The 24,018-nt window shown below is 43.1% G+C and overlaps 2 protein-coding genes across 4 annotated transcripts in view; one reads left to right on the forward strand and one right to left on the reverse strand.

Annotated features, from left to right (window-relative positions):
- MACROD1 (mono-ADP ribosylhydrolase 1) overlaps positions 1 to 24,018 on the reverse strand; it is a 326,473-nt gene that overhangs the window by 256,283 nt on the left and 46,172 nt on the right. The gene's annotated exons all lie outside the window — the stretch shown is intronic.
- Positions 1 to 24,018, forward strand: part of FLRT1 (fibronectin leucine rich transmembrane protein 1) — a 48,617-nt gene that overhangs the window by 21,877 nt on the left and 2,722 nt on the right. For both annotated transcript variants that reach the window (XM_042439244.1, XM_042439245.1), the window contains exon 2: positions 23,404 to 23,752. In XM_042439244.1, the coding sequence (XP_042295178.1) occupies positions 23,447 to 23,752 (306 nt within the window). In that variant the 5' untranslated portion in view covers positions 23,404 to 23,446. The remainder of the gene's footprint in view (positions 1 to 23,403; positions 23,753 to 24,018) is intronic.

Genomic DNA, 24,018 nt, shown 5'->3' on the forward strand with positions numbered 1-24,018 from the left:
GGTGATGCTGAGCTGGGCAGACACTGGCCAATTTGGAAGGTTTTGTTTGAATTCAATTTTGTTCTGGCATTTTTAGTATTCTGTGCAACCCATGGAAAGTCCTGGGAGTGGAAAATTGGTATGTGGATCTTTTGAGGTGTCCCACCTCTGATCATTGTTGTTGTTGTCATGTGTCTTCAAATTTCCAACTTATGGTGACCCTAAGGTGGACCTTTCACAGGTTTTTCTGAATCTGAGAGAGTGTGATTAGCCAAAAGTCACCCTCTGGGTTTCCATAGCCAAGCGGGGACTTGAACCCTTGTCTCCTAAGTCATAGTCCAACACGCAAACCACTATGCCCCTCCTTATCCATGATCTAGTGAAGTCAGGTTAGCTTCCCTACTGATGTGCCTTAGCTATCGCCTCCTAGGTTCAACAGAAATTTATTTCTATCCATTTCCAAATTATCTATGAACTCTCAGAACATGCTCCCAGTTGGGAGAGATCAGGTAAGGAGGATGCACAGGCCTCATGTGGCTTCCTTCTGTTTTTACTTCAAATCTGGAGAGGAACAAGCTTCAGTGGAGTGGCAGAAGGATGATCATTGCTGAGTCCACTGACATCTGTCTGTCTTGTCTCTGCATTTCATCAGATCTGTCCTACAGCGCTGGCGCAACAATACAAGGAGCACAGTTGTAGCTGTGGAGCTAGTACTCATGTAGAGCTTTCTTTTTAAAGGAAAAAAAGGACAGCTTTGCCAAGGACTACATGCCCATAGAAGCTCTGGTCCTTTCTCAAAGAAAGGAGCTTTAGAGAGAGTGAGAGAGAGAGAGAGTCAACATCCCAAGTTTACTTTTCCTTCTTCTGCTCAGCTAATGCTCTTTGCTTTGAAGGCAGCCAAGCCTGATGGAAACTTTAAAAATGCAAGAGCCGATTTTAATATTTAAACATGTGTTTCTTCAGGCAACATAAGGGGGAAAAAGAGGGTTTACAAACTTGGGGTCTGTGGGCAGGGATTTAGCAGTGTTATGAATTATTAGGCAGATTAAAGACTCCGGCAGGAATTGGGTTGTTGCTTATTCTCTCCCCCCTCTCTCTTTTTTTGGTTCTCTGATGAATGGAAGTTGGAATATCGCTCAACAGCGACATCCCCACCCAGCCACCAGCATTGCTTGAATCGGATTTCTAACTTTCCATAATAGTTGTTGAATCATCTGAGGTCTACTGCTCCCAAATTTGCTAGATGTGTTCTTCAGCCAGTTAGGGATCCAAAAGGAGTCCCTCCAGCCCAGTGTCATGCTTCCAACACGGTCAGCCTGATACATTTTGCTGTCTTAAGGACAAAATGGCACTCACTGCAAATTTCACATAGAAAAACTGACCAGACTGGCAATCGAAAGTCTCACTGTGAGGTTAGACAAGGCAGCATTCATGCCCACATCTGAGGAAGCTATCTATCTACATACTAGGCCCAGAGTGCACTGCATGGCATACACAGCTCTATCTTTGAGTATCTGGCTGCTCTTCTTCCCATTTTCCAGCATTTGCTATTCACTCTTCCTGGTGCAGGAGTGGGTAACATCTAGGGTTTGGGGACCAAATTTCTTGTACAGGATTTGCCACAGGCCACACCATCTGAACCCCCAAAATGTCCAGAAAATTTATTTTGGTTTCATAAAAATGGCTGAGGAAAGGTTTGGGCAAAGCAAGGCGATAGAGATGTGTCTTCTTTTAACTGAGAACTGCTGCTCCAGCAGTGGCAATTGTCTTTTTTCATCTGACGTTGCTTCTGAAATGGTTTTGGGATGGCAAAAATAGATGTGACTGCATGTGGCCACTGAACCATATGATGCCTACCCCATATCTAGTAGTAGGGCCAGTCCTGCCCTCCAGAAATAGTCAGAAAAAATGTTTCCAAGAATGCTACAAGAAGGGCAGCCTTCTCCATAAGTTTGCCTCCGGTTCAAATGATAGAGGTACAATGCCTCTGAACATGGAGGTTCCATTTAACCACCCCACCCAATAGCTTTTGACAGATTTTTGTTAAGTGTTGTAACAAGCCAAGACTTGTCTACTCCAGCATAATGTGCCTTCAAGTCACTTCTGACTTATGGCCTCTTCCAGTGAAACTTAGCAAGATTTGTTCAGAAGGGGTTTGCCTTTGCCTTCATCTGAGGCTGAGAAAGTGTGACTTGACTAAAGCCACCCAGTGGGTTTCCATGGATAATAAAGGATTCAAACCTGATCTCCAGACTCATGCCAGTGCTCAATCACTATGCATGGTTTTCAGCACCCTCCCCTGCTATCTGCAATACACCCTATTCAGGAGTTGTGCCAAGGCTTCATTCTCATAGACAGAAAATCCCATTGAATTCTGTGGAGCAGAGTTCATTACGTGTTTATTTAAAGCATTCATACTCTGCCTTTCAGCCAGAAAGAGTGGCTTACTGAACAGCAACAAAAAACAGCCCTTCTCTTCAGGCTTGAAACCTAAAATGGCACAACACAAAAGAAAAATGGGACAGGTAAAGGAAAACAAACCCCAAATAGATATGCATAGGGTTGGAAAAGGTTTGTGATTCTTGACAGCAAGGTTCTGTTTAGTGATTATGACTGACAGCCATTGATAGACCTATCCTCCGTGAATTTGTCTAACTCCAAGCCATTATGTGACAAGGAGTTTCTCTATGTGAAGCACTTTCAGGGGAAAAGGTCAGTCTTGCTCAAATTCATTAGACTACAGTATTTGTATTCTAACACCAGAGAGAGAACCATCCCTCTCTCACTATGCGAAGTGGGCATTCCTGGAAATACTCCTTTGAGTATGTCTATATGTTCAAATCATCTGTCAATTTATGGCAACCCTATGAGTATCATCCGGTTTTCCTAGGTGAGGAATATTGGGTTGATTTGCCAGCTCCTTCCTCTAAAATATAAATTACAGCACCTGGTATTCACTGATGGTCTCCTATCCAAGTACTAACCAGGGCTGACCCTGGTTAGCATCCAGAATCAGTAAGGATCTCCTTTACCCCTTAAGAAATTGTGGGGATGCGGGGAAAGGTTGACGCCGCATTCTGAAAAATCTAGCAGCACGCAGCACAAAGGCACATACATCCACAGAAGCAGATGGATGCTTATTCCTTCTGGGAAAAGTAACATTAGTAGTTTACATCTGATCAACCTCATCTGCAGTGACAACATCTGGGCATCATCACGGCACAGTTTTCCCATGCTGAAAAATTGCTGTCAGGTTGGAGAGAGGTAGATTTCATCATCCTGGCTTACCTTTTAAAAAAAAGCATGTGCATGTATAGATGAGAACCCTAAGAACTGTTGTTTTGGGGTTGTGCCTCTTGCAATTCTTTGTCTTTCAGCATACAGTCCCATTCCACATACAAAGAGTGGGTGCGAGGAGCAATTATTTAGTAGACTATTATGCCTGTGGCCTATTATGTGGGTGTGTGGTTGGGAGCGACTGAGCAAGCAAAGCACGCTCTCTCTCTGACACACACACACACTTACTCACATATCCTATATCTGCCACAGGCTGGGATCACAACATGGATTGAGTTTGCCACTTGAGCATTATTGGGAGGACTTCGGGTTCAGTTTGGACTTCTAAGATTACAGTGATCTAATGCTGATACAGAATCATAGAATTATCGATATTAGATATTATAAATATTAGAACTATCTACAAGTCATCTGAGCAGCGTGAGGCTCCTGTAACTTAAGGCCCATACAGACAGGCCAAAATAAAGCTGCTTCGGGTCACTTTGGAGATATGCTGTTTAAGTGATCCTAAGAGGTCAGAAGCTGCACCAAAGCTGCGCTCTAGTCCTTAGGACTGGAGTATGGCTTTGGCACAGCTTCTGGCCTCTTAGGAAGCATGCATCATTTAAACAGCATACCTCTAAAGTGACCTGAAGCAGCTTTATTTTGGCCTGTCTGGGCTCAAAGTTGCTGACCACAAAGATACTTGCCAGTCCTCTGTAAGAAGCAGTAAATTTTTCCATCATTATGGAGAGGTACATCTGAGGAAGTAGTCTCAAGTCTACAAAAGCTAATGCGACCAACTTCTTTCTTTCAGTTAGTCTCAAAAGTGCTACAAGAGTGCTCTACACTACAACAGGGCAGTGTAGTGGTTTGAGTGTTGGACTATGACTCTGGAGATCAGGGTTCAAATCCCTGCACAAGCCATGGAAACCCACTGGGTGACCCTGGGCATGTTGCACTCTCTCAGACTCAGATTGCAAAACTAATTGTTCTCTGAACAATAAATCTGACCAGGAAAATCCGGCGGGTCACCATAAGTTGGAAATGACCTGAAGGCACACAACAACATTATATATGGAGGACAGGCTTGAACATTACAGTGTGCACTTGTGCACCCACTTTCCATAACAAACTTGTTCTATTTATATCCCTCATCTTTCCTTCAATAAGCTTGAGATGGTGTAGTTTCTTCCTCCCTATTTTATCCTCACAACAGCCCTGTGAAGTAGGTGGAGAAGGCTTACACATGGCATTTAGAGGGTACCCCTATTATGAAGTGGGAAATTCTAAATACTATTCCAGCCCTAGAGCTGGAGTTGAGAGCTAGTGTGGTATGGTGGCTTGAGTGTTGGACTATGACTCTGAAGGCCTGACGATGAAGCCCATGGAGCTTTGAAAGTTTGCAACAAGTATATTGTGTATTTTGGTTGGCCAATAAAGGTAGCACTGATTTATTTTTGTTTGCATTTCTTAAATGGACAACACAGCTACCCTTGCATTTTTTGTTCTGAAGGCCAGGGTTTGAATCTCAGCTCAGCCATGTAAACTCATTGGGTGATCTTGAGCAAATCACTTTCTCTCAGATGGCAATGGCAAATACCCTCTGAAGAAACTTGCCAAAAAAAGCCCATGACAGGTTCTTCTTAGGGTCACCAGAAGTCAGAAATTATTATTTTGATTGATTGACTGATTGATTGACTGAAATGTCTTGAAGGCACATAACAACAACAAAGAGCTGGGCTCAGAACTGGGAAAGACCCAGATCTAAATTTCTGCTCAGCTACACAAGTTCACTTGGTAGTTTTGGGTTTCTCTCTCTCTCTTACGCATATACACACACAGCCTCTTCTACCGCAGACGATTGTTGTGAGGTTAAAATGTAGAGGGGAACTACTAGATGTGTCATCTGAGCTGGCATGGCTCCTTTGCTCACCTATCTCCTTAAGAGTCCCATCATACCAGAATACTAGGCTTGTCACTGCTTGTACTCAAGAAGAAAAAGAAATGTTGGAGCCTTCTTCCTGCTGATTCACCTCCATTTGCTAGCACTTGACTCCTGATTTATGCCAAGAATGTTAAGGGTAGACACTTGCATGTCCTTGGATTCCATGCGCATGGTAACAAACAGCATGAGAAGCAGAAAACGATCTCTTTCAAGTACTGTTTAGGAGAGAGTGAACTGTAGTCCATCAAGATCTGGAAGATCACACTGTCCCCAGCTGGAATGCAGGTGTTGTTACTTGCCATCATGTTGACTTCAACTTCAGGCAACTCTTATGAATGAGAGACTTCCAAGATCGCTGGTCATCAACAGCCCAAATCTTGCAACCTCAGGCCTGTGGCATGCTTAGTTGACTCAACCCACCTGTAGTGCAGTCTCCATCTTTTCTTGTCTTCTATTTTACTCCTTGCCAGCGAGCCATGGTACGTCCAAAATCCAACAGCCTCACTTTAGTCATTTTGGCTTCTGTGAGGAGTTCAGGCTTAATGTCTCTAAGGCCCATTCATTTGACTTTTTAACAGTTTGTCAAACCTGTAGAACACCTCTCTAGCGCCACACTTCAAGCCAGTTGATTTTCTTCTTCTCAACTTTCTTCACTGTCCAGCTTTCACACTCAGGTCTCACCTGGAATGCTGTGTCCAGTTCTGGGCACCACAATTCAAAAAGGATGTTGAGAAGCTGGAGCATGTCCAAAGGAGGGCCACCAAAATAGTGAGGGACCTGGAAACCATGTCTTATGAGGAAAGACTTAGGGATCTGGGTATATTTAGCCTGGAAAAGAGACAGTTAAGAGGTGATATGATAACCCTGTTTAAATATTTGAAGCGGTGTCACATTAATGATGGAGCAAGCTTGTTTTCTGCTACTCCAGGGACTAGAACACAAAACAGTGGGTGCAAGCTACAGGAAAAGAGATTCCACCTAAACGTTAAGAAGAACTTCCTGACAGTAAGAACTGTTTGACAGTGGAAGACGCTCCTTCAGAGTTTGGTGGAGTCTCTTCTTTAGAGGTTTTTTTAAATAGAGGCTGGATGGCCATCTGTCGGAAGTGCTTTGATTGTGAGTTCCTGCATGGCAGAATGGGGTTGGACTGGATGGTCCTTGTGGTTTCTTCCAACTCTATGATTCTATGACACTCATAGAAACTGCAACTACAAGGTCCTGGATGGTTTTGACTTGCGCGGGCCTTCTTTTATAACTGCCCTTCCAAGTCTTAAGTCTTCTGCTTTCTTGACGTCTTATCTAGAAGTACGTGAACAGGCTCTTTCCCCATTATTTTAAGCAAACACAGCCTGCCTTAGATACAGAAACTGGAGTAAGGCTTTTTTTTCTGGACTAAATTACTGAACTGTCACACCATCCCTTGTTCTTAGAAATCAAAGCCTACAATGAGATTGTATTATTTTAAAAAATGTAAAATATTGTAATTGCCACTCCTGTTCCTGTATCATCACTATAAACGTACTCCATTTCAAACTATACTCATTCATTGTGGGCACTTGGGACAAGCAGAATCAGGGTTTGCTTTGTACAGGTATACATTTATTTATTTATCTTCACTGTAGATTTAAGTTTCTTGTTTTTCCTGCTCTGTTTGTAAAGAACAAAGTATCTGCCTCAACCTGCACTTGTGTTGCCTTGGACCTGAGTGGCTGGCATTTCAAAAGTTGACAAATTTGTATTGACCTGAATGCAGCATACAGACTACCTGTGAGGACAGATCCAAGGTCCAGCTTAGTTTGGAGAAGTTATTTTTTTAATGACAATTCCCAAGATTGCCCAGCCAGCATGGCTAGTGCCTATGCCATTGGGCATCCTGCGCATTGTACTCACCCAGCATCAGTTTCAGACAGAGATCAGCTGGGAGCTTTTATGATGCTCACAAAACATGTCCCTGATTGCTATTCTTTGCGTCTTATAGGGCCTGAACAGACAGGCCAAAATAAAGCTACTTTGGGTCACTTTGGAGGTATGCTGTTTAAATGACACACCCATCTTAAGAGGCCAGAAGCTGCGCCAAAGCTGCATTCTGGTCCTTAGGATTAAAGCATGGCTTTGGCACAGCTTTTGGACTCTTAGGATGCATGCATCATTTAAACAGCATACCTCCAAAGTGTCCTAAAGCAGCTTTATTTTGGCCTATCTGTTCAGGCCCATTGTAATGCTCTTGAGGCCTTGAATTTATTATATCAAACCAAAGACCTTTTTGTTTGCAGAGAGGCAGGGAGGGGTTGCAAAAACAGAGGCTAATTATCTTGCAAAGCAGCTGATCATCATATTTACTGCTGTTTGTTTGCTGTTTTAAAACCTTGTACTTCAGCTCTTGGATAGCTTAATTGCCAATAACTTTGTTTCGCAAGCTTGAAAGAAAGCGAAATAAGGGTTAGAAGAAAAGGCAAACAGTAATAATCAAGCGATCAGATTTCAAATGTGGGAGAGATAGCTGATGCGGAGTAAGTAATCCACTGAAGTGAGGATGCTGCCTGTGTTTCTACTACAGGAGCACAGAGAGAAAGAGAGAGCCAAAGAAAATGACCAGATAACACAGGCGCGCTGCAGAATGCAAAACTAGTTGGATGGCAGATAGAAGTGAATTAATGCATACCAATTGGTACTCAAGGGAATACTTCTCAGAAATGGTGTTATTTTAAACATTCAAAGTAGGTTCATTTGAAATAAACCCTGCCCCGTCCCTCCCCAGTCTGCTCCCCGCTGAATTGTGTGCTGAGAAGTCTATTTGCTAGTCACACTTTGCGCATCACACCCAGGTCAGAGATAGTCAATCGGGGAGGATCCACGGAAAAGCAGGGAATTTTGTTCTGAGCACATTGTACCAAATTTGGGAGATACGCTCGATGTGTGAACTGAGATGAAGCTAGGAAGGAGAGGAAAACCAGCTTTTCTCCTTGCTACAAAGGAGTTAGACCGAGTTCAGCAGCCACTTCTTTACTATCTCCAAATTTAGCCCTCCTGCAACACAGCACTAATAATATTGTCCTTCCTTACAGGATTTTTGCAACGATTACTGAGATAACATGTGTAACTTTAAATAACTTGCTAAAGCAAAGCATTAACATTACTTTTAGCATAGTGATGACGTAGTAGTAGTAGTAGTAAATGACTGCCACACATTCACTCATAAAGGAGAAAATTAATAGGAATAAAAGTTGTGGGGTGAAAGAACCCAGCTACCATGCCTGATGATATACATAGGGATCTTGTAGCACCTTTGAGACTCAATGAAAGAAAGAAATTGGTAATGAGAGCTTTTTGTAGACTTCCTCAGATGTTCAGGTCTGCACTAAGGACTCTCTTGATTTTCCATATATAATTCTAGCTGAAGAAAACAGAACACAACCATACTCTTTTTCCAACAGCTCCTCAATCATGTTAAATAGAAATATTTCAGGCTTATAGTCAAGTTTAATATTCATTATTTTGTTAATTAATATATGGATTTTACTCCAAAACTTTGTAGCTTTCCTGCACTTCTGCCTTCCTTCTTTCGGTCTGGTGCTACAAGAGCCCTTTGCATACTGATTTTCCAGACTAACACAGCTATGTCTTTGAATAGGTAGTTGGCCTCCAACGGTGACTTCTCTGGGTGTAGCAAACTGTCTTGTGGAACAGTATATGGAGAGATGAATTGTAGACTAAACAAAGCTGCCTTATGTCATGCTAGATTGTTCGTCTATCTAGCCCAGAACTATTTACTGGGACCAGGAACCACCCTCTCTGTTACAGTCAGCCCTCTGTATCCACAGATTCAACCACCCACGGCTTGAAAATATTTAAATACATATATAAATACCAAAAGACTAGCCTTGATTTTGCCATTTTATCTAAGGGACACAATTTTGCTACTTCATTCTATTTCATGGGACTGGAGCATCCACGGATTTTAGTATCCACAGGAGCTCCTGGAACCAAACCCTAGTGGATACCAAGGACCCATTGTATATAGTCCAGAGATTTGAAACCAGTATCCTCTGCATCAGGAAGCAAAGCCCTAAATACACCTCTTTCTCCAGATGTGCTAAACTACAACCTCTTTAACTCCCAGATGTGGGGACGTGACAGCTGTAAAAGAAAGGGACCTGAGGTTCAGGATATTCAGAGAATGCCACATAAGTGAATGACTGTCACAAAAGTGAATAACTGCCCTAGAATTGATAAGATAAGTATGGCAGTCCCTATAGCACTTGGACAAGTTCCTTTTTGGGACTGTAGCTCCCAGAATCCCTCGGCCAGTTTGGCCACTGTATGATTCAGAAAGGTAACTCTTTCAAGCTCTGGTCTGTGCCAGTCTTTAAACTGAGTCTAGGAACAGGGCTACATTCATTAGTACCCATGTTTAAGATGACTTAATATGGATTAGTTCCCCGCAGAGCTTGCTCGAAACATGATTTTGCATGCACATCCAATGTACTCAGATTAAGGGATGGATTTACCTTTCATTTTTGAACGCACTTTCATTGGAGCATTCACACATTCCTGTGAGAGGTTTTGTGTACTCTGCATTAACCAACACAGGCCATTTTCACAATTGTCAGCGTGTGTGGATTAGAATCACCTCCTTTCCCCTATTTAAGATGCTCTTCAGAAGAGTGGAAAGAGCCTAATCCTTTAAAGCTCTTTAATATCCACCTGAATAATGCAGGTGGTAGGATGACATGAGTAGTACCTAATTCATTCACGAACCATCGACAGAGGCAGACCATGATAGTCACCACAGATATTTCCTCTTTGGATTGTTTAAAACTGCATTAAAATGACTTTCGGCATTGATTTTGACAAGGATGTGCTTGGTACAAAAGGGGCATGTGCATCACTGTGGATAAACGAGGCCAGGTCTTGTGGTTTGGGTGTTGGACTATGGAGACTAGGATTCAAATTTTGGCTTGGCGATGTAAACCCACTGAGTGACCTTAGGCAAGTCACACTCTCCCAGCCTCAGAGGATGGCAAAATCCCGTGATGAAAATTGCCAAGAAAACCCCATGATAGGGTCACCTTGGGATCTCCGTAAGTCAGAAATGACTTGAAGGCACAAACAGCAACAATAACCGTTAACAGTGCCGGTAACAACGGTAGAGCCCTCTCCCCAAACAATTTTTTATGAGCCCCTCAGTTATTTTTCCCTCTTGGAAGATAGAACTGTGTTTGGCCAGTACAACATGCGGCAGAGCACCCTGTCTCTCTGTCAGTGTTGGAAGTAAGATACATCTATCAGTCCAGTCAGTTTTTGTTCAGGGAAAGGAGAGAAATTCCACAGAGACAAATGCAAAACTTTACGTTTAGGCCACAGAAAACAAATGCACACGTATAGCATGGGAGGGATACTTGGCTTAGCAGCAGCACATCTGAAAAAGAGATGATTGTTGATCATTAAGTTGAACATGCCCCAACAGTGTAATGCTGCAGCAAACACAGCAAATAATATTTTAGCCTACATTAATGGAACCAGAGTTTCCAAAACAAGGGAAGTAATAATCCAGCTGTTGTTGTTGTGTGCCTTCAAGTCACTTTTGATTTATGGCGACCATAAAGAGAACCTATCATGGGGTTTAGTTGACAAGAATTGTTCAAAAAGGGTTTGTGTTTGTCTTCCCCTGAGGCTTTGAGAGTGTGACTTGTCCAAGGTCACCCAGTAGGTTTCCATGGCCAAGTGGGGATTCAAACCTTGGTCTCCAGAGTTCACCCCGCTGGCTCAATTATATTCTGCACTAATTGGGCCTCATCTGGAGTACGGCATTCAGTTCTGGGCATCTCATTTTAGGAAGAATATAGACAAGTTGGAGCAGGTTTAGAGAAGGGCAACAACAATGATAAGGGGAGAACAAAACATAGGTGGAAAGGTTGAAGGAGCTGGGCATGTTAGTATAATAATAATGTTCAGCTTTGAGGGGTGACTTGATTGCACTTTTTAAACAGTTCTCTGCTGTGCTAGAGGATAAGACCAGGTTTAATGGCTTAAATTTACAGGAGAACAGATTTTGATTGAATATTAGAAGGAACTTCTTGAAAGTAATAGCTGTTGGTCAGTACAACCAATTACTTAGAGAGGTGGTGTGGTCTCTTTCGCTGGGTGTCTTCAGAAGCTAGGCAGCTTTCTCCTAGGGTTGCTCTAGCTGGATTTCTTGCAATAGACCCTTCCAGCTCTCTGGAAGCTATCTTGTCCTTTGCCTCAGGCCACATCATGTCATGGGTCAGCCATGTGGATAACTGTCTTTAATAAATTACAGATCATCATCATCATCATCATCATCATCATCATCATCATCATCATCATCATCATCGTATTTGTGGGGAGAGATAGATGCATTTGAACAGAAATGTAGAAGGATGATAGCTCAGTGGGTAGAGCTTCCATTTCCTATGAAGTTAAATCCTGGGCATACTGGGCAGGGCTGGGAGAGACCATTGCCACAAACTCCACAGAGTTGCTGCCATTTCATCACAGTACTGAGCTAGATGTGCCAATCTTCTGATTCTGTAGAAGTCAGCTTCTTATATTCCCTTTGAAAATATTTTGAACTCTGAGGATCAGAATCATAACTTTATTTTTAAGTAGTAGAGCATATATTCTGGACTATTAAAGACCAGGGCTGATTCAGGCACCTCCAGTTAGGACAAGAAAAGACTCCTTTGTCAAAATCCTGGAAAGTTGCTTTCAGTGGGCATAGGTCAACTCTCTCCATTCTTGTATTTATGGGATTTATAGTCCAGCTTTCTCCCACAATGGGATTCAAGGAGGCTTGTACTCTATAGATGTGTTGTACTATAATCCTCATCTTTTCTAGTAATCATGGAGGGCATCCAGTTAGAAATGGCTGGTGTAGACTGTCTTGATGCAGCTGGATCCCTGATGGAGCTGGACTTGATATAAGCCCGCTTCCTCTGGTATCTGATCCTTTTTCATTGCAGATTCTCTGCAGGACTTTCTGGACACAGAACAGCCGTGAAATATAAGAATATACAGATCAGGGCATCTGTCCTTTGCTCGTGAGCAACAGCCTCTTAGATGGAGTTGGTCAGCTGCTACCTGAGATCTTCTGAAGTGGAGATGCCTGGGATTTGCTCTTGGACCTTCTCCATCCAAAGCAGGTGATCTTCCCCTGAGCTATGGCACGGCATGCAAAATGCACGCAGAATGTCCCAGGTTCCATCCCAAGCATCTCCAGGTAGGCCTGGGAAAACTTTCACTCTGAATCTGTGAAGAGCCTGAGCGTATGAAGTGGTTCTTAGAGGAGTGCCAATCTTTCTACTTGTTCTGTTTAATTTATGTTAAACAGCAACAATTAAATAGGCAGGGAAGACAAGGATTGGCATCACCCCAGAGCAAAAGAGACTAAGATGAAGGAGGAGGAGGGTAGAAGTTTCAGCAAAACATGGGATTGGGAAGATTCGTTGGTAGGAGAGTGTGCCAAAGCCTAAAGCTATGCCCAAATGGAGGAGGTAATAACTGGGTGAGTCAGGGTGTGGTATGGCAAGGAAACAGTGAGGCAGAGGTAGGTCTGTGACAAGGAGGTTGCAAAGAAAATGGGTGACAGAAGAGAGAGCTGGGGCAGAGCGAAGTGGAGAATCTCCCCCAGATTCAGACCTCTTGTCTCTCCCTTTTGCATCATCTCTCTCCCCCAACACACAAACTTAGCCTTAAGTGGAAATTTCCAAAAACCTCCACTATTCATTAAGCCCAAAGCATGCTCTGGCTAGCTGTTCCTTTGTTTAATTCTCATTGACACGAATGGGGAGGAACACAAAAGCAGCAGCTATTATGGGGAGGTGGTGGTGGAGATACAGTACCTGCTGCAAGAGAACTGCTTTGTGAATTGCATTTAGAGACTGAAAATATTACTTTTTGACTACATCTCCCAGAATCCTACAGCCACCATGACCACTGCTGAAAAATAGGTCTCAAATATGAACTAGTCATGGATGGCATCTAAAAACCTGTAGCCTGGAGTACCACAGACCTCTCTCTTCTGTTTTTTCTCAAGGGGTGAGTGAGGTCATATTTCTCCATTCTTAAGCCAAGGTAAAAAAATCTTTCCCTTGAACTAATATTTCAGTACTTCCACTGGTGGGGTGCCAAAGTGTGTAGGATATGTGTGTGTGCCAGAGGGGCTTCCAAAAGCACAGCCAACATGGCAAGGAAGACACTGTCCTCCCCTATCAACAGTTTCCATGGGCAATACCACTCTACAAATATAGTTAGCTGTGGCTAAAAGCCACCACTAATGGACCAAGCCTCTGTGGACAAGATGAATCCAGTTTTAAAGCCATTTCAGCCAGTAGCCATTGCCAAATGGCAGGTAATTCCACAAGCTGATAACATGCCACATCAACTAGTAAAACTTCCCTTTCTTCTTTGGAGCATAAGAAGTATCCTTGTGGCCCAACACAAGAAACCCTGAGGATGGTCATTTTCATTTCCATTTTTGATAATCCCAGCAACTGATACTTAGAGAGGCACACTGTTTCTGCACATGGAGGTTCCTTTCAGTTAATGTGCTTTCAGTCCTTTCAGTTAATGTGCTCACAATTCCTCGTACAGACCTATGCGCCAGATTTGTCTAAGTGGTATTTGAAGCTGTAGGGATGATACAAGTAAAAGACCCAACAGGCCATTTTCCCTCCTTTGCGCTGGGTACCTCGGTTGGTTGAAGGCAGCCTGAAAGACTGGTTGGATAGGATTGCATGACCTCTTCTGTTAAAGTGGCATGGAAATGGAAAAGTGGATAGATGGGGTTTCCTGGAAGCACCCAAGTCCTTTGAGACAAGTGATATAATCACAGCATAGCAAGAGGCTGAAGCTGTGCTTCACTCCATATGCCCCACACAGACAGCCAGTTCCATCATCTTCTGCAATAATCCTATCTTCATGCGGTACAAGATGCATCACATTATCCCTTTTAGCAGCTGTATCAAACTGTGGAGATCACAGCCACTCCGGAAAGGTGAACAAAAGTTGTCTACAGCACATTTAGGAAGTTTTGAAAGGCGGCAGAGGTGGGAGAAATTGCACAGTGACTTATTTTAGTGGGATCTGCAGTGACTGTTGCAAAAAGATTGGAAACCATGTCCAGTTGGTCTCTTCTACAAGACACCATGAAATATTGGGCTATAAAGAATTTTATGTCCCATAATGGAGAATATGACCAAAGTATGAATAAGCCAGAGGGAGAGAGAAAAGTGGGGGGAGGCGAGAAGAACAGGGGGCGAATATACTGTGGTGCAAGAAAGAAAAAGGAAATGTAAAATTTATAGAGGAATTGAATGCATAATGAAGTCAAGCCAAGTGAGTGGTTTCTAGTGATTTAATGGGCACTGGCCCAGCAAGACACCTTGCCGACTCAAATCTTCCATGAAAAGGGCCTTGTAAAAAATAACATTGGAAGGAGTTTAACTCAGCCGAGGTTAAAAGGGATGCGCGGGGGCCCTGTAAAGTGTAGCCTCCTGTAGCGGAAGCTGCCAACGTCCCGCATGAGTGAGTGCCCGGCTCGCATAAGCTGGGACAAAAAGTCAACCCTGGGATAAAGGACAGAGAAAGCATATGTTGGGGGAGAACAGCTTGAAGAGGGGGGCAAGGGACAGGTTAAGAAGTGGGTAAAGTGAGTGACTAAATGAACAGGGAACAGATGGGGTGGCCAACATATAAAAGGTGCTCATTTTCAGAGATATGTTTTTTAACATCAGTGTGTTCAGACTGATGCAAGGAGCTCTTCTTGTACATACTATATAGACTCAGGGGCCAGCAGAAATATCTTTCATTTCCCAGAGGAAAAATAAATAGCCATCTGGTCCATGAGTAGAAAGAACAATCAGAATTGTGTAATACCTTTATTAGGATCAACCCCAATGTCACAGCAGTGTGTGAGTTTTCAGATTTTCCAGAACTCTTCATCAGATCAGATGGTGCAGAAAATTAGGGCATGAGGGAGAAACTGGAGAACTGAAAAGCTCACACATTTGTGTGACGTTTGCCTTGGTCCTAACCAAGGTGTTACCAAGCTCTGTTGACATTTGCCCAAAAGACAAAAGCAAAGCATCAAAGAAAAGTAATTCCAAAGTTACTGGTATCCATCGTCTGACCCCCAAAGCTAGACGAAAGCTGCATATGTTATATGTTATGTATGCTTTTAAATGTTAGAGATTGGTATAATTCTCTTTGGCTGGACTGCAATGCCCAGAATTCCCCAACCAGTATGTCCCAAGGCTACTCTGTCTGGCAGTAGCTCTACAGCTACAGTATTCTGTCTGCTTCTTGAGGGCTTAAAGAGACCAGGAGCTGAGCCTGGGGCTTCTGAAAGTAAAGCATGGTCATGTTCTATGTGTTTTCATATACTGTAGTGAAGAAAGCAGATACTTCTATAGAAGGGAACAGAAATGCCTCTCACAGAATGGATTTCTTGCTTTCTTTTATTCCTTAAATTCCCATTCCCTTCCCTTCAGTGAGTTCTAGGAGGCGTACATGGTGTTCCTCCTCTCCACTTTATCCTCATAACAACCTTGTAAGGTAGATCAGGCTGAGAGTGTGTGAGAGAGTGTTCAGCCAAAGGTTGCCCAGTGAGTTTCACAGTTCACCGACTGACCTGAATGTTGATCTCCCAAGGCCATTATTCTTTGTTTTGGGTGTTGCTGTGTGCCTCCAAGTCTTGGACTTCTGGCAAACCTAAGGCAAACCTATGATATAGTTTTCTTGGCACATTTATTCAGAGGGGTTTTGCCCTTGCCATCCTCTGAGGCTGAGAGAGTGTGGCCTGTGCAAGGTCACCCACTGGGGTTTTTATGATTACTCTTAATTACCAACAATACACTGTAGAAGCAGCTGCTTTTCCTTATCTCCCATTCATAACTGTGGCTGTCAATACACAAACAGCAAGCCTTGAGTGAATCTGTACTGTAGAAACAATGCAGTTTGACATCACTTTAAGTGATGCAGCTCCACCCTATCGAATTCTGGAATGTGTAGTTTTACAAAAGCTTTCAGCCTTATCTCCTAAACAGTGCTAGTGCTGACCAAACTACAAATCCCGGGAGTCTATAGGATAGAGTCATGGCAATTAAAGTTGTGTCAGACTGCATTATTATTACAGTGTAGATGTGTTTCAAGTCAGTCCTAGAGTTAAATGATCAGAGAACATTTGGCATTTGCCATTTTGGGCAAATTTTTGGGGTGTGGGAGATGAAGTGAAGGAACATACAAAGTCTGGATTTTGGTGAGAGCTGAATAAATCAGAGGCTGAATTGTGAGGCTTCTGCAAGGCAGGGGGTTGCACTAGATGGCCCTTATGGTCCTTCCCAATTCTAAAGCATTGTTCAGATGTTGTTGTTTTTAGAGTGACTATGTGAATAATCTCATTCATGCATTCCAGTTTTGTTGTTCATGCCATTTTTTTATCGGAACCACATCTCTGTGCATCTTTACACGTTCTGTTGCTCACACATGTCAGTGCATGTCAGTCGATGGTGTGGATATATTCAAAACATGTTCAAGGCATGCAGACTTTTATCCCAGTTTATCCCTGGTCTATTTGTATTGGTTATTCACACAGCTGACAATGCGAATCCTGCAAAAGCTTGGGGGAAAACTCAAGATTAATTATCCTGGGATTTTGGGGTAGTTCCCCCCCCCCCAAAAAAAAAAAAAACCTTTATTAGATGCATTCAAAATGCATGTGAACAACAAAGATAAAACCCATGTTTATCCAGGATTTTTCTCACCATCTTAATATCCCTTAAGATGCTGTTATTATATGATATTATCTGTAATATATATTATATGCAGTTTCAGTAGCAACATCAGGACAGGATGGGTCCAGGCTGACACCCCAAGGAGGAGGAACCTCAAAAGCATAACACTGACTTACATTTTATAATACCACACACTCTTAACTAAAGAACTCATCTTCTCCATAAGACCATTAAGTCCAGATTTCCAACTGTGCCACTGTATGTGGGGCCACCAAGAGTGAACCCCCTTTACCTTCCATTTGCTCTCCCCACCCCACCGTCTTTCTTTCTTTCTCTGCGGCACCTTACTCTCTTTTCCCCTCTCTTTCTTCCCGTTCTTCGGATCCAAGAGAATAAAAAGCAAGGCCATAAAGCAAAGCGATTTACTGGCCTTAATTTGATAGGCTACATAAACCGTGTAATATAAACAACAGGGGCATAAAGGAGCAGCCAAAAGAGGTGGTTAAAGCGACAGGCGCCTTTTCAGGCCTCCATCTCTCAAGCCAGGCCTTTTCTCCCCCTCTCTCCAAAGGTCTTTTATGCCGTGTAATTGGGAATGAGACGAGAGGCAGCCAGGAAAGTGGCAAGGGCAAGGGGGGAGGCAAGCTTGGAACAGAGGCGGAAAGGAGGGCAGGCATCTTTGCCCCTTCCCCTCACCACTCCAGTCATGCTGCTACTTCATTTTTTCCCAACTAGCTCTTTGCAGCAAAAGAAGACTAAATCCAGGATGGCTAAAAAAAACCTCTGGTTGCTGCCACCGCCAAACAGATAGACCTCTGCATTGCACTTCATCCCAATGAAACCCCTAAGTTGGGGTTGTGATTAGAACAGCTCCAGAGTGTCCAGAGCATCTCTAGGAAGTGCCACTTTTGTCGTTTTGGCTTCAAGTCGTTGCGACTTAATGGCAGTGCTAAGGCGAACCTTTCCTAGGGTTTGCTTGGCAGGTTTCTTCCGAGGGGCTTTGCCATTGACTTCCTCTGAGGCTGAGAGAGTGAGACTAGCCCAGTGCATTTCAATGGCTCAATGGAAATTAAAACCCTGGTCTCCAGGAAGAAAGAAGTTGACAGCATGTGCATTCGTAGACTTAAGCCTATTTCCACAGATGCATTTGAGAAAGTAGACTGAAGTCTACTAAAGTTCATGCTGCCAACTTCTTTCTTTCAGTTAAGTCTCAAAGGTGCTACAAGATCTCTCTGCATACTGATTCTATACAGACTAACATGGCTATATTTTTGAATTTGGTCTCCAGGATTAGTCCAACACTCAAACTACTATGCTACACTGGCTCTCAGCATGCTGAAAAACAACTGCAAGGAAAAATAAAATCTAGGTGGCATACTGGGAATCTAGGCACCCACCTCAAGGAGGGGAGAGAGAGGAGTTGTGTTAAAATATGAGGTTTGGAGGTGAAAAGCAGCGAATAACGGCACCCGCTTGAGAGGGCATGGTGGAAAGACCCAGGCCATTCATTCTTTGCTGTTATGGTCTGGGAAATGCACTGAAAGGGGGGGGGGGCTGAAAGGGGATGGAGGGAGAAGGAGGCCACCCAGAGCGCAGACCTTCTTCTTGCCTTTTCTCACTTCTTAATGTATGCAGTGTTGTGGCTGAAACTCCCCAGCCACGAACGGGGTTGGTGCATGTTGGCTTCCCCGCTCTTGAGAGGTCTTCTTCAAAGGGATTTATCATGTCAAACCCAAGCCCTTTCCAACAACGCTGTCGGAAGATTTTAAGCATCATAAGTGCAAGAGCCAAAGCCGGGTCGAATGCGCTGGTGAATTTTCTGCAGAAGAAAATGCAGTGGTAGAAATACATAGAGACCTATCACATCACATTGAAGTGTCAACGAAGAAAACACTAATTAAGTCACGTCTGTCTTTGCTTTGCATGCAGTTACAGGGTTGGAAAAGAGGTGATAGTGCGAAAATTCCTCCTCTAAATCCTGCATTGTCTTGTTTTTGCTTTTTCTATTGAAATAAGTTCCCCTTACCCAAATGCGCGTCCATTTTGTCGGGGCTTGTTCAGTGTGCAAGCGTTAAGATATTAAAAGTCTTTATTGTTTTATCCAATGTTATCATCAGCAAAGTCAGCTTTGAGGAATAACTGTATAATGGTAGTTAACATAGGCTGACTTCACCCTGGTTCTTCCAAAGCTCTGGGATTCGGTGGCAAGGGAGGTCAAGCGGGCTTCCGCCTCCTTATTCTGCTGCCAGGCAAAGAGACCTTTCTATTCAGACTGGCCTTGAGCAAATGACCTTGCTTCATCTATTTATCTATTGTTGTTGGTGTGTGCCTTCAAGTCATTTCCGACTTATGGCAACCCTAAGGCGACCCTTTTGTAGGGTTTTCTTGGCAAGATTTGTTTAGAGGAGGTTTGCCATTGCCTTCCCCAGAGGCTGAGAGCATGTGACTCGTCCAGTGGGTTTCACGGCTGAGCTGGGAATCAAACCCTGGACTCCAGAATCGTAGTCCAACATTCAAACCACTATGCCATGCTCGCTCATTTTTCTTTAACGTGTGCATTTTCTAATTGTGTTTTCCAAATGCATGTATTCCTTTTACGTTTTAGTTGTAATCTACTTAATTACAAGCCACCTTGAACCTCATTCTTCTGCCATGGGACAGGCCTTTGTCCAAGCCATATTTGCACATAGTGTTTTGGCTCTGTGGACCCCTTTCCCTAATGGAAGCCAGGTATTTTTAATGTACATGCGTGTGTGCGTGTGTTAACTGCCTTCAAGTAGGCCTTGACTTACGGCAATCCTACGAATGAGGCATCTCCAAGAAACATTCTCCTTGATAGCCCTGTTGAGCTTTTGCAGTCTCAGGGCCGTGGCTTCCTTCACTGAGTCTATCTTTTGGAGTCTTTAAACAGAGGCTGGATGGCCATCTGTCAATGGGGATACTTTGATTGTGAGTTCCTGCATGGCAGAATGGGGTTGGGCTGGATGGTCTCTTCCAACTCTATGATTCTATCCACATGTAACCTTCTGCCTTACCAAGCATGATTGTATTTTCTGGTGAGTCCTGTCTTCTCATTATATGACCAAAGTATGACAGTCCCAGATTACTCATTTTGGTTTCTAGGGAAATTTCAGGCTTGATTTGCTTTAGGACCCGCTATTTGTCTTTTTAGCTGTCTATGGTATCCATAGAACTCTTCTCCAGCACTTCATTTCAAACAGGTTGGTTTTCTTCCTATTAGTCTTCTTCACTGTCCAGCTCTCACATCCATACAAAGCGATGGGAAATACAATGGTATTGACAATCTTAACTTTAGTATTAAGTGAAATACCTTTAAACTTCAAGATCTTTTCTAGTTCTTTCACAGCTACCCTTCAAAGCCCCAGTCTTCTGATTTCTTGGCCGCTATCACCATTCTGATTAATGACTGTTCCAGGATATGGAAAAACTTTTTCAATTTCTTCATCATCTATTTTAAAATATATAATTCATCTGTGATCATTATTTTTGTTTTCTTTGTGTTCAGCACTTTCATTCTTGATTCTCTCCAGTAATTGTTCCAGATCTTTGCTATTTTCCGCTTGTAGTATAGTGTCATCTGCAAATCTTAAATTGTTGATGTTCCTTCCTCCAGTTCTCACACCTCCTTCTGCCGAGTCTAAGCTTGCTTTGCATATGGTATTATTAGTGTAGAGGTTGAAGAGGAATGGTGATAGAACGCAGCCTTGCCTGACCCGGTTTCCAAATGGGAACCATTCTGTTTCTCCATATTCTGTCCTGACAGTAGCCTCTTGTCCTAAGTGCAGGTTACACATCAGGACCAATGCTGTGACATACCCAATTCTTTAAGAGCAATACATAGCTTTCTAATATACAGGCATTTGCCATCATCATGTTTTTCTTCACGCCACCATTGCTATCTGTGCATAGTGTGCAGGGACATTATTTTTTGGTAGCATGGGCTCAGACATTCTGTTTGGGGAATTCTGGAACTGCAATCCAAAAAATCCCCTTTCCCCAAATCTTAGAAAGACCACATTAATCCCAACAATGGCATCTCTCCAAAAGGAGGGAAACCATGTCACACTTCTGTCCGGCAACAGACCAAACTCATCCCTGCTTTGGTCGGATGCTTAAGGAGAGGGGGAAATTCTGCATCCCTTCCCCCAACCTTAGAACATGCTTCGTGGTCATGCCTGAACATGCTTCAAGTCAACTCTGACTTCAGACTGAGAGAGTGTGGCTTTGCTCAAGGTTTCCATTACTGAGAGGGGATTTGTACCGTGGTCGCCCACAGTCTTAGTCCAGCATTCAAACCACTATACCATGTTATATTGTTGATGTGTGCCTTCAAGTTGTTTCCAACTTATGGCGACCCTAATGCAAACCTATCATGGGGTTTTCTTGGCAAGATTGGTTCAGAGGAGATTTGCATTGCCTTCCTCTGAGGCTGAGAGCATGTGACTTGCCCAAGGTGGGTTTCACAGCTGAGCAGGGAATTGAACCCTGGTCTCCAGAGTCATCATAGTCCAAAAGTCAAACCACTAAGCCATGCTGACTCTCATACTATGCTACTGTCATAGAAAAAAATAATAATAACAGGGAGGTAGTATATTGAAGTCACCTACTAATTCTGTGATTTTTTTTAGACACACAGCATGGTAACAATGCTCCTGAAATTCTTTCATGGGATGGGAGGAGGTACAGTCCTGATTAAAATCCAATTAAAAATCTGATCGATGCTTTCACACTAATTAAAATTGTTGTTTCAAAAAGCATCCAAACCTCCAAGGAGCTTAGCTGTCAAGTTTGGTGCTTCCTAATGAGCTGAACAAGATGGCAGACAAGACACACAACCTTCCAATTATAACTATTGTCTCATCATAGATGGCAGTTTTTAGAAGGAAATAAGCCTGTGCTGTACACTTTCGTGGGGGCTTTATTTCAGGTATCCAGCTAAGAAAATACCAGAATCGAGGCTTAGAGAGGCAAATTCAAACATGCAGAAAGTGCCATTCCTGGACTGCGCCATTTTGTGCTGCCACTTGGAGGAAATGAGTCCTTTCATGCACATAGAAATCTAGCTCATCAAGTTGCAGTTCTTCTATCTTGAGAAATCAAAAATACAGTTTCTCTCCTGCAGCCTGAATTGTCAGTCCAGGATTTCTTAAGCTATTTGATGTAGTAGACTAGCATCTTTTCCCCCATGCCAAGGACCAGTACCATATTTGTGCCAAGTGGCTACAACTATTACTTTCTTTCCTGGAAAGCTGCCATAGACTATAGTTCCCAGACCACCACTTTGTGTTGTGTTGAAGTTCTGGCATAGTTCAAGAAAGGGAAAAGAACATATTGATTCCTACACAAAGCTCAGCCTAAGGTGGTCCCAGATACAAAGGTGCCTCCGCTTGTGGGTTCTATTGTGTTGAGAAACAGACATTCTGCCAATGCTCAGAGGCCTTTACATCTCGATCAAGACATAATAAAACATCTGTAACCTTTCCTTCTTGCAGTGAACTCAGAATGATATACTGTACACGAATGGGATTATCTCACTTTATCATTATAACAATTCTGCATGGTAGATTAATCTCAAGAGAAAAAGCAGCCCAAGGTCACGCAGTGAACTTCAAGGCTGAGCGGGGATTTGAACCTAGATTTCCTCAGCCAGAATAAAACATTTTAACTACAACACCATACTGAATTTCTCTTTACATATCAGGTTGAATTCGACATATCCTAGGCTGAACCCTGGTTTTGAAAATCGGCTCTGGAATTAAAACTCAACTCAAAAGGTTGAATTCAACCTTAACATGGCCGCCTTAGGCTGCAAGAGATAGAATGATATACAGTCAGCCCTCTGTTTTGGCAGGAGATCTGTTCTGGATCCCTTGCGAAAACGGAGACTCACCAGGAACACGCCACATGGACACACCACATTGAAAATAATGGAGGTCACCCCTCCATGAATATTTAAGACCACGGATTTCAAGTCTACGAGAACAGAGGGGCAACTGTACAATCAACTCTTAGTAACCACTGATTTTTTTATCCATGGATTCCACCATCCACAGCTTGTAAATGTTCCAAAATAATATAAATTCCAAAATGCAAACTTTAATTTTGCCATTTTATATAAGGGATACTACCCCAATGTATATAATGGGACTTGAGTATCCATGGATTTTGGTATCCACGGGGGATCCTGGAACCAAACCCCAGTAGATACCAAGAACCCACCAGATTAATTCAGAGCATGGAAACATTTGTGGCCATGTTAGCAAGAGGATTCTTTTTGTTATAGTCCACAAAAGTCACTTTACCAAGCTCTGCTGTAAGGAGAGACTAGAAATCTTTCACCCTCTCCTATCTCTGTTTGCTCTGAAACTTTGCAAAACCCAGCAGACATAAATCCATGCTAAACTCAGAACACTCTTTCCTCTACAGATCCAAAGGCGTAACCTCCGGAGAAGCTACCATCCCACAGACCATGGCGAGCACCTCGCCAACAGCCGCTGTGGTGACGGCCACCGTTGTGACCACAGCGGCTGCCATGGACTTGCGTGACTGGCTCTTCCTCTGCTACGGCTTAGTGGCTTTTCTGAGCGAGGTGATTGACAGCACCACCTGCCCGTCAGTCTGTCGCTGTGACAACGGATTCATTTATTGCAATGACCGGGGCCTGACCTCCATCCCAGCTGATATCCCAGACGATGCCACCACCCTCTACCTGCAAAACAATCAGATCAATAACGCCGGCATCCCTTCCACTTTGAAGAAGAAGCTCAACGTTCAGGTTGTATGGGAGATTTGATGGAGGAAGGGACTCTGTTCGTTTTTTAAATGAGCAAACCCTGAATATTGCTAACCATCTTTTTCCCTCCACCTTTGAGCTAGCAAGAATTGATATCTTTTCCCATTCCTTCAAAGCTTGCATTTAAAAAGAGAGAGAGAGAGAGAGAGAGAGATTTATGAAACCTGAGATGCAGGCTTGTGAAAGTTTCCATAACCTGTAGCAATCTTGTAGACCTCAGTGCGTGTCCAAGTCACAATGATTTATCA

Source organism: Sceloporus undulatus, chromosome 9, assembly GCF_019175285.1.
Source record: "Sceloporus undulatus isolate JIND9_A2432 ecotype Alabama chromosome 9, SceUnd_v1.1, whole genome shotgun sequence".
Taxonomy (NCBI): domain Eukaryota; kingdom Metazoa; phylum Chordata; class Lepidosauria; order Squamata; family Phrynosomatidae; genus Sceloporus; species Sceloporus undulatus.